Source organism: Halichoerus grypus, chromosome 1 (assembly GCF_964656455.1).
Source record: "Halichoerus grypus chromosome 1, mHalGry1.hap1.1, whole genome shotgun sequence".
Lineage (NCBI taxonomy): Eukaryota > Metazoa > Chordata > Mammalia > Carnivora > Phocidae > Halichoerus > Halichoerus grypus.
This window is the reverse complement of record NC_135712.1, coordinates 160,867,610-160,878,580: the sequence shown is the minus strand read 5'-3', so window position 1 is coordinate 160,878,580 and position 10,971 is coordinate 160,867,610. Positions and strand designations below refer to the sequence as shown.

General features: G+C 56.9%; 1 protein-coding gene across 1 annotated transcript; it reads right to left on the bottom strand.

Moving 5' to 3' along the window:
- Nucleotides 1–9,349: 9,349 nt before the first annotated feature.
- On the bottom strand, nucleotides 9,350–10,849 carry H1-10 (H1.10 linker histone). The gene has a single exon (XM_036078486.2). The coding sequence runs from the start codon at nucleotides 10,469–10,471 to the stop codon at nucleotides 9,830–9,832; it is 642 nt and encodes a 213-aa protein (XP_035934379.1). The 5' UTR covers nucleotides 10,472–10,849; the 3' UTR covers nucleotides 9,350–9,829.
- Between the last annotated feature and the right edge of the window lie 122 nt (nucleotides 10,850–10,971).

The following is a 10,971-nucleotide window of genomic DNA, read 5'->3' as shown; positions in this document are numbered from 1 at the left end:
TTCTGTGAAGGAAACTGCTTTTTTCGGAAACCGCAAAAAGACTTGGGGTGGGGAGGGGAGTGCTTGTTGGCTTTGTTGAGTCTCTCTGTTCACTCAATACTTCGAAGTTTTGTGAATCCTTTAGCTTAAAACCAAGCTGATTGCTTGCCAAACACGAGGGGGGGGCGGGGGGGGAGAATGGGGCACAGAGCCCAAGACCCTGTTCTGACCACAGGGACCATAGGATCTGGTTGAGGAGAAGCCCCAGTCACAGCCCACCAAGCCCATCCAGATTCCCAGCCTCTGGGCAGAGCAGGGCACAGAGGGTGACATGGGCTTGGGGCTCGGAGCAGGGCTGCCTAGGGGGCTGATCATCTGCCCCAGGGTCAGAGCCCCTGTGATTTGCTCTGCAGGCTCCTCCTTGGCACTGAACCACTTTATAATTACTTGGAATGGTTGTCTATTGTCGTCTCCCCACGCGGCTCATTAGCTCTCTGAAAGCGGGGGCCACTTTTTCACCGTTATTTTCTCCCAGTGTTAACGACGTGTAACTACTTGTTAGGTGAATGCGAGCACTTACTACATGCCCCGCCCTATACTGGGCAAGGAGCGACAGGCATTAACACAAACGACTACACCTGGGAATTGTGCGCGTGTGTCTGCGCGCGCGCGCCCTGAGGGCATCCAAAGAGCCAGGGCCGCCGTCGATGGGGGCTCCAGCAAGGTTCCCGCAAGCCTCGGGGAAGAGGGTGCACAGGCCGCGGGGAGAGCACGTGGGGCGCTGAGACAGGAAGGGGCCTTCCCACGGATCCCGGGGTGGGGCACAGAAGACTCTCCAGGAGCGCCAGGAGCCGCTCCGCAACTTCCTCTTTGGGGCGTGCGGGAGACCAGGACCGCAAAACGCTGCGCGGGATTCTGGACGGAAGTGGGCCGGCGCGCGCGGGGCAGACGGGGCGGAACGGGCTCCGAGCGCTCCTCGGGTGGCAGGCCGCCCACTGCGATTGGGCCCCCGCGCAGACGCAGCCGCAGTAGGCAGGGGCGCTGGCCCCAAGCCCTATGCAAATCAAGGATCGCAATTTCCACCAATCAGAGGGGAGCTCCGGCGCTGTTCCTGCTAATGGGAGTGCACGGCACGCCTCCCAGCCGGTGCCTCGGGAAGCGGGGAGCTGCGTGGGGGCGGGGCGCGGGGCCAGCCCAGGATCTCCCGGACGTGGACCACGGCGGTGGCCCCCCTCCCCTGCTCTCCAAATTCCTCTCTGGAGTGCCTGCCTTCCGGCTGAGGGGCGGGGGTGGCCTGCGGTGGTTAGCACTCCGGCTCCCCGCGCCCTGAAGGAGGGGGCGTTTTCACTGCGGCCTCCAGTTTTGTTTGGGCTGATTTGCGTAGGGTTTTGGTTGTTAGTATTACCAAGAGATTTAAAAATACAGATAACTTACCAGAAGGTTGACTGTTATGACTATTTCGTCATATTTGCTTCAAATTTAGTAAGCAACAAAAATGAAATTCCCTTTGTTTTCATTACTCTCCGCCATTTGTCAGGGTTGTGAATCACTGTGGTGGGGGCTTTCATTTTAACATGAAAGGACAGGATGTCCTCAGGGGCATGTTTCCTTTTCATCCAGGTTTTACTTGCACATAAATGTGATGTTAAGAGCACGTTCTTGTACCTGAGAACATGTTTTCTGATTTTCAGGTTTACATAAATGGTATCGTCTTTGGCGTCTCATTCTGCAATATTTTTTTTTTCTTAACTCTGTCATCAGCTGTAATAGGTATTGCCAAATGCTCTCCAAATTTTCACTTATTTCAGGGGCACATGAATCCCACCTTTTGCCAATACTTAGCTTGCTTACTAGAGTAGTGGAGCATCTCCTGTCCTTTGTTTTTAATTACTTTTTAAATTCAATTTTTGGGGCGCCTGGGTGGCTCAGTGCTTAAGCAACTGCCTTCGGCTCAGGTCATGATCCTGGAGTCCCGGGATCGAGTCCCACATCGGGCTCCCTGCTCAGCTGGGGGTCTGCTTCTCCCTCTGACCCTCTTCCCTCTCGTGCTCGCTGTCTCTCATTCTCTCTCTCTCAAATAAATAAATAAAATCTTTAAAAATAAATAAATAAATTTAATTTTTGTTTCTGTCCTTTGCTTTTAAAGAACAAATCTCAGGGACAAACAGGGCAGCTTTCACCTGCCATTCGATGTGGCCAAGTCAGGCCAGGGCCCCGACTGTTTCCCCCCGGGGCAGGTGGGACAGCCCTAAAATGTGGCTGTCTGTCCCCTTCGCTGGGCTCCCAAATGGCAGGCCTCCTCCCCCCTCCGCCCCGCCTCCCCTCTACCTGTGCAGTGACCAGGCTTGGGTCCAGGCCTTAGGGGATTCTTTCCTCTGTAGCCTTAGAGGTGGCAGAGGGTCCTCAGTACTCCAGGTCCTAATAGACAGGTATCTGTACCCCCCCCACACCACCACCACTCCTGTCTGCATTCGTCTAGGTCCATCTCCTAGTGCAAAGCCCATGTTCTTAAAGCCCAACCTGCTTTGTAGAGAGGCCAAACAGACTCAGGCAAGGGAGGGGCTTGGCCAAGGACACACACCTAGGCATTAATTGAGGGCAAATCTAAAGGGGTCCTAGCCTGGGAGGAGTTTAAAGTCTGGAGAAGCTCCTGTTTGCTGCTGGGAACACCCAGAGAGAGGGTAGATTGGTGGTGGGAACCAGAGAATAATGTGTGGCCTCGGACTCCTAGATCCAGATCCCCACCTGGGTCTGAACACCCTCCCTACCCCTTCTCAGCCAGAGCAAGAAACAAGTGGTGAGAAGGGCGGAAGATCATTCCTTGGGGAAAGGAGCTTTGGCTCAGGCCATATGAGAGGGTCCCCAGTACAAGAAAAATTGACCAAGTCCTTTGGCACCTCGGAGACTTGGTTTGCCCATCTGTGAATCAGGAGAGTGGGTACTCACAGTTGAACTCTTAGGAGCCCAGAGAAACAGATGCTCGTTGTTGGGAGACCAGAACCTACCTACCTCTGGGCTAGTGCCCCTCATGTGGAGATAGATGAGGATCTCCGCCTTGCATCTAGGACTCCAGGAAGGAGAGGCATGCTGCAGACTCCCCAGGCAACACTCCCTGCTCCGCGGGAAGCCTGCTTCTCCCTCTGCCTCCGCCCCTGCTTGTGTTCCCTCTCTCGCTGTGTCTCTCTGTCAAATAAATAAATAAAATCTTAAAAAAAAAAAAAAATCAAGTTGAGTGATCTCATAAGGTGGGAAGCTGCAGGCCACACTGAGCTCACACATGATTTTGTTTGGCCCAAATAGTATTTGTTTTCAATTGTGATAAAATACACATGACATAAAATTTGCCATCTTAACCATTTTTAAGTTCACAGTTCAGTAGCGTTACATATATTCACATCATTGTACAACCGATCTCCAGAACGTCTTCATCTGGCAAAACTAAAATTCTGTCCCCATTAACAAGTCCCATTTCCGTCTACCCCCCAACCCCTGGCAACCATTCTGTTTTCTGTCTCTATGATTTTTACTGTTCTAGATATTTCATGTGAGTGGGATCATACAGTATTTGTCTTTTTGTGACTGGTTTATTGCATTTAGCAACATGTCCTCAAGCTTCATCCATGTTATAACGTGTGTCAGACTTTCTTCCCTTTTTAAGGCTGGGTAATCCTCCAGCATACGGATATGCCCCATTTTGTTTATCCATTCACCCGTTGATGGGTGTACAAATCTCTTTTGAGTTGATACTTTCAATTCTTTTGGGCATGTGCCCAGAAGTAAAATTGCTGGGTGATATGATAATTCTCTGTTTAATTTTTTGAGGCACCTCCATACAGTTTCCCCAGCGGCTGCACCCTAACACATTCCCACTGACAGGGTACAAGGGTTCCAATTTCTCTGTATTCGTGCCACCACTTGTTATTTTTTTTTTTAATAGTTGTCCTGATGGTTGTGAGGTGGAGTATTTCTTTTTTTAAGCCCACATTTTACAAGTGGGAGGTTTCACCAAAAAAAAGCGTATGGTTTCTACATAAAAAATTCTCGAGCGGTGCTTCTGATGACTGAGCTGGGACCACAGGCAGAGGCACCTGGATGGCCCCTGGATGGCCCAAGCCACTCCCTGCCTCTGGAGGGGAGCTTAGATGCATTTTCAGGAGGTGCTCTGACATGGTCTGAGAAATGGGAAGCAGTCAGCAGAACTGGTAGTCACTGCCCCTCTTCAGGTAGGGTCTGTGTCCTCCCGTTGGCCAGACCGCCCGCCTGGCCTGCCTGTGCACATCTGTGTTTGAGACAGTCTTGTTCCTCCTCACCTTTCCACACGTGCCCGTTTTTTTGTTTTTGTTGTTTATTTTATTTTTAAAGATTTTATTTATTTATTTATTTGAGAGAGAGAGAGCATGAGAGGGGAGAGGGTCAGAGGGAGAAGCAGACTCCCCACTGAGCAGGGAGCCCGATGCGGGACTCGATCCTGGAACTCCAGGATCATGACCTGAGCCGAAGGCAGTCACTCAACTGACTGAGCCACCCAGGCACCCACACATGCCCGTTTTGTAACGAGGAACTGCGACAGCTTTGTAGTGTGTCGACTTGGCCAGGCTGAACTACATTTCCCACAACTCCCTTATTCATAGGTTTCCCGTAGGGTGGGCCACAAGGTTCTTGCCAGATTTGGAAGGAAGCCACCATTTTGGTTGCTGATCAGGTGATTTACCTCCTTGGTGTGAAGCAGCACCAATTACTGACTTTCCCTGGATTCTCCTTCAGTTTTGCTGACTCGGTGTGTGCATGGTTAACCCTATGACGAAGGGTCTCAGCTTCTGCAGGATACCCTCATCACCAAGGTCAGAGGCAACAACAACCAACACAAGTTTCAGTCTGTCCTCGGGCTCCAGCTTGTGCGGTTTCGGCCTGCTCGTGATCTTCCCCTCCTGTCTGGGCAGCGCAGGCTCCAGCCTCGGTCACAGAAATCCAGCCTAATGGCAACTGGCTCCTCAGCTCCGCAATCCATCCAGTGTATAGGTGCGTCTGTGCCCGATACCCCTCTGGTTCTGCTTCTCCACTGAGCTCGGACTGACGCCTCCTGCCTCGTGCCCGCTCAGTCTACTTGCCGCTTTCACCTTTCCGCAGACTCGGGAGTTTTTGCCACACTGGGGGCTGGTGCTGGTGCTCCAGCCTGGACCGTCCCTGCCCCAGAGCCGCGGGCTTCTCTGGCCTCGTGCACATCCTCCTCAAGAACAGGAAGCAGGTCTGATTGGTCCCCATCCCTGCCTCTGTTCAGCCAGTGTGTGCTGAATGAGTGACCGTGCACTAGGCCATATGGGACCTCATTCCGTTCTCCCAGTATCTCTGCAAGGATCAATGCCCCCGTTTGCAAGTGCGAGTGGCCCCAGTAGCACTTGCTGTGGAAAGACCCAGGGCCTCTTTGCTGCCTCTTTTGACTAATGGAGCTGCCAGAATGGCTAAAGGGCCCTCTGGCTATATCAACCAAGGTTCCATTCCCGGGACAGAGGGATGGCAGCACCCCTTGTGCTGAGTGCTCGAGCCCCCAACCCCCATCAGGTTCTGTGCTCGGCGCAGGAGTCCACTCGGTGGAGACTCCATCATATGGGTCACTAAGGCCTGCACAGCCCGGAAAGGGCCTTTCCAGTGTCTTCAGAGTTGTCCCGGGGCCAGGGAGAAGTTGGATCTAGGGACCCAGGAGGTAGACCTGAGAACCCGAGGAGGTTTGCAGGGAGACAGATCCCAGCCCCATGAGAGGAAGGAGGCAGGGGCACAGGAGGAGAGTGCGGTACACTCTTGGGGGCGGGGGGCGGGGAAACCTGGAGACCCTGACTGGAGGCAGTGTGTTCCCACCCCCTGGTTAGCTGATGGGTGAGTAAAAGAAATCTTTCTTGGCTCCATTTATAGATAAGGAAGCGGAGGCATGGGGAAAATAATCTTGCCCAGACCAAAAGACATGGTGGACCAGACCTGGAACGCTGACCTCAGCCTCCAGAGACCTGGTCCCACCCAACCCCTCCTCCCCTCCTGATCAGGGGGTGCAGAGAGGAGCCCAGGCTGGGGCCAATGCTAAGCTCCATTTTACAGACAAGCAAATAAACGTGGTTCTTTGCTTCCTCCCGGCACTGGGGTCCCCTGCCCCAGGAAGCCCTCCTCCGGAGCCTCACAGTGTCCTGTGCCTCCAGCGTTCACCTGGAATTGAGGCTCCTCAGTGAGGTCTAAGAGACACAGGAGGTCAACAGCGGGTCCTGGGCTCCCAAGCCCCGTGCAAGAGCGGAGTGTGGGGTCAGGGCAGAAAATACAGCCTTCCCATTCCCAGTCCCAAACCAGCAAGACCAGCTTCTGAACACCTTCCTCGCTGGGGCTGTCACAAGGCTGAGATGTGACCCGTGCAGCCTTCCTCAGATGTGCTAGTGCCTGGCACACGCCGAGGGGTCACATGGGGCAGGTCACGGCCATCCATTGTTCAACTTGGGGTGCAGGTCAGCGACGTGGGACCCATGCACAGGTGCAGCTCCGCTGAAGGGTCTAGTGAGCACCCTGAGAAGAGAGGAGGGGAGGGGCCTGTGGGTAAACAGTGGGACACTGGGAAAGTCCTTTCAGAAGAAGAACAATTTAAAGGAATGACAAGGTCCAGGATGTGAGCATGGGAGGGTAAAGTGAGTCAGAGGAGTGAGAGACCAGATTGCAAGTGACAAAAACCAATTCAAACGAGCCAGCGTAAAAAGCAATGTATCAGCTCATGTGGCAGTCAGGTCTAAACTATCTTCAGGCATTGCTGGATCCAGAGGCTCTGCTAATGTCCTCAGGTATCTGTCGCTCCATTTCACGGTTCCAGCTTTCTGTCTTGGCTCCTTTTTCAGATGCGCTCTCCCTGTGTATTGACAAAGGCGGCTACTGGCAACTCTGGCCCCCTTCTCCCTGCCTGAGGGAGAGAGCACCTCTTTCTCAGTAGCTCCAGGAAGAGTCCCAGGATTGACTCTCATTGAATTCACTGGGGTCAAGAACCTATTTCTGACCCAATGGTTGTGGCAAAGTGAACAACTGAACACTCATTGGCCAGGTCTTCAGTCACATAAACATTACTGGGACTTGAGAGTCAGATCCCCAGAGCCAGGTGGCCTGAGAGTAGGGTGGCTTGGGTCCCCAGAAAAATATGACAGTGTTCTTTATTATCAGAAGAGTGAGAGGCCTGCCCTCTGGAGGGCTGGTCCACAGGTGCTCCAGTGCTCCTGGAAAAGGTGGGTCTCAGGATGGAGAAGACAGCCAGCTAGGGGCCCAAGTGTGCAAGGAATGGAGCTGGGAGACGGAGAGAGGTGGGGGCAGCAGCAGCAAAGTGGGAGGCCACTGGGAGAGCCAGATGGTATGAGCAACAAAGCGTGGATTTGGGCGGGAAATAGGGAAAGGCGGTGTGGAATACGAAGGACCTGAAGGGCACTTTGGGGCCGTGGAGCTCAGATGTCTGCAAAGGACAGATGGTCGGGGGTGGGGGGCCTCTGGTTAGGAGGGGCTCAGGGGAAGGGGTGCTGCTCCGTGTGACTTGTTGCACACAGCGGGTGCACTGTCCATGTGCCCGGGCCCCTCTAGCAGCCCCTTCTCAACCCCTCTCAGAACCTCAGTTACCTGGGAGCTGAGCAAAAAGCCAAGTCTCAGGCCCTGGCCTCAGATTGTTGACTTGGGACAACGGGGTGAGCAGTGAGCCTAGGTGGCATCTGGGCTTGGGTTTCCAATTTAGGCAACAGTGCGGGGGGTTGGAATCTGAGGGGTCACATTTAGCTGGTCAGGAGCACCATCCCCCAGAATCCTGGGCAGGCCGAGGCCTCGCCTGGCTTCTAGCTGCTGATGGCCTATTAGCTGGCCCTGCAGGCAGTGTGGGACAGGGGCTGGGCTGGCCCCATGGCCCTGCGGCAGGGCACTGGGCAACCCCCCCAAAACTGCACATGGATGAAACTATTACTGATCAGCAAGTGGCTAGGACATGGGCTGGCAGGGTGGGTGGAGCAGTCAGCCCCGGCCCACCATGGTCCTGCTGTCTCCAACCCAGGCCTCCTGCCTGCCTCCTGGATGCGCATAGTTGCCCAGAACCAGAACAGTTGCAGCCAAGGCTAGCATCCCATTTCCTCCTTTGCCCTAATGACAGGGCCCCCTACTGCCATGTCAGCAGGTCTCCATACTCAGGGGGAGGTGTCATCTTGTTCTCAAGCCTTCTGCCTAGAGAGCAACGATGGGCAGAGGGACTTGGCTGTGACTTGTCTTCTCCAGTGGCAGGGAAGCTTGTGCAGGGCAGGCGCCTGTGCTGGTTTTGCCCACCGTGTCCTTCCTCACAGCCCAGCCCAAGACAAGGCCGGGGAGACTCATGCTGGCACTGGGCCCTGCAGTTCCCAGAGGCAGGAGGCAGCGGGCAGCAGAAAGAGCACGTGGAGTGGCCACTTGCTCTGTGTGGAAGGGTCTGCAGGGTGGTAGGTAGCTGAAGGGTTTGCCCTGTGACCCCACTGTGTGTGCCAGGGGACGGTAGTGGCTGCCAGACCTGGGTCAGGTATACCAGCAGGCCAGAGGGGCTTCTCCAGTGATGCTCCCTCCCCTCCCCTATTGCCTTTCCCCCACCCCACCTATAGTCTCTAACACAGAGATCATCTTCATCTGTCACCTACCCCCAGCCCAGGCTTACCCAGCTTGGTACATGTACATACTCACTGTTCTAGAACATTCCCTAGCTTCCCACTGCCCCAGAGCCTTCCTTTTGCAGGCTTGTCTTCATAGGAACATTCCTCAAGGGCTCAGTTGGTCTTAAAATACAACTATCGCATATACTGGACACCAGAGTGTCTCGGGGCTGTGGATCATTCTTCCCAACTTGTCCAATAACCCTCTGGTCCGTGTGCACTCCAGATCGGCCAACAGGCGGAGGATCAATGCCTTGCTCAGGCCACATCTCGGGCTGTGCTCAGAGCCAGAGCCCAAGGCCTCCACATTTCCAATATCCTCATCACATCAACACAAAGTCTCAGTGAATTCAGAATAACTAATCTCGGCAAAGGCCCAGCCTGGTGTTACCTTGTACGTGCTGAGGGGCCCTGACCAGCAAACCCCAAAAAGCCAGGGCTGCCCCCCCTTCCCCCTCTTAGCGGGGGCCCGACCAGCGATCTTCAGCATCTTTCCACCTCCGCTCACAAGAGATCTGTCCCTTGAGTCTCCCTCCGGGATCAGCCGGCCGCCCCCTCCCCGCAGTTACCACCCCGTGCGGAGAACTCCAGGCTCCAGGCCTACCTCGCTAACATCTGGGGTGCCCAGGACCCTTGGGACCCCATCCAACCCAAGCCGCGCGCGGACCGCGCCCATCCCTACTCCACTCGGAAGAAAACGAGAGCGGTTCAAAGGTTTAAACAATTTATTGTGCCCCAAAAAGGCCGGCGGGATGAAGGGAAGGCCGCGCGGCCCGCGCCCCGAGCGATTGTTTGTCGCGCACCCAAAGGCGGAGGGTGGGAAGTGGGGATGGGCGGCGCGGGGGCCGGTCCTAGCGCGCCAGGGCCCCGCCACCCCGCGGCCCCCGCCGGGGCAGGCAGGCGCGGCCGCGGCCATTGGCGCCTAGGGGCCGGTAACCATGGCGACGGCCGTTGCCAAGGGCGAGAGCCAATAGGGGCGTCGCCAGGCCGTTTCAAAAATCTAAAGCAAAAACAACAACAAAAAAACGCTACGGCGGCGGGGGAGGGGGGACGAGGAGGGGAATGGAGCGGGCCCCAGGCCCTCCGTGCGGCTCAGAGCAGGGGCGGCGGCGGCCCGGCCGGACAACCGTACAAAACACTTGGGGTAGAAAAACCGAAGGCCGGGAAGACCCGGCAGGCCGGCGCGCTCACTTGCGGCCCTTGGGCACCTTGGGGACGCTGGGCTTGGCCGCCTTCTTCACCTTCTTGCCCCCGGCGGCCGCCGCCTTCTTAGCCTTGCTGCCTTTGTCCTTCTTGGAGGCGGCGCCCTTCTTGTGCGAGCGCTTCTCGGGCTTCTGGCCCTTGGCCGGCTTCTTGTCCGCGCGCCGGGGGCCGGCCGCGCCCGGGGCCGCCTTCTTGGCCTTGTGCGCGGCGGGCGCCGGGGCGGTGGCGGCCGCCGTGGCTCCGCGCCGCTCGCCGCCGCCCTCCAGCTTCTTGCGGTTGAGCTTGAACGAGCCGTTGGCGCCGGTGCCCTTCACCTGCAGGAGCGTGTCGTTCTGCACCAGCGCCTTGATGGAGTACTTGAGGTAGGTGCGCCCGTTCTGCTGGTCGAACCACGCCACCTTCTTGGCCTCCGTGTAGATCTTGGCCAACGACGAGCCGTTGCGCTCGCCCAGCCTGCGGATGGTCTCCACCACCAGCTGGCTGTACTTGCCCGGCTGGTTCTTCTTCTTGTTGTTCTTTTTCTTCTTGGACGGGGACAGCGTCGCCGAGCCGCCAGCCTTAGCCGCCTTCTTGGCCGCCCCCTCGGCGGTCGTCAGCGGCAGGGCCTCCTCGAGCTCCACAGACATGGTGGCGAGCGGGTTGGTGGCGGGCGGGGCGCGAAAGCCCGGGGGCCGCGCCGGGAAGAGGAAGGCGAGGGGCCGAGGGGGCGCCGGGGGACTGGGGGCGCGCGGCGGCTCCAGGCGGGAGCGGCCGCGGCCGGGCCTGGGGCCGGGCGGCAGGGCTGGGGCGGGGGCCGGGCCGGCCGGAGCTGGGGATCTCGGGCCGGGGCCGGAGCTGGAGCCGAAGCCGGAGCCGGAGCGGAGCGGGGTGTCGGGGCAGATGGGGCTGGAGCCGGGACCCGGCCGGAGCGGGGAAATCGGCCAAGGGAGCGCCGCGGCTGCTGCTGCCACTGCTGTCGCCGGAGCTCGCTGGGCGTGCGCGCTGCGCTCTGGTGAAGAGGGCGCTCTGCTCCGCTTTTATAGCTCCATGGCGGACCACGTTGAGAACAACAACAGCCTGGTCTGGAGCCAGCGCCAACTTGTGCTTCTTGCAGCCCCTTCCTCGGCCGCTGGCTTCCCGGACCGCG

Coding starts and splice junctions, on each gene's coding strand:
- H1-10 (XM_036078486.2), bottom strand. CDS start 10,471: ATGTCTGTGGAGCTCGAGGAGGCCCTGCCGCTGACGACCGCCGAGGGG.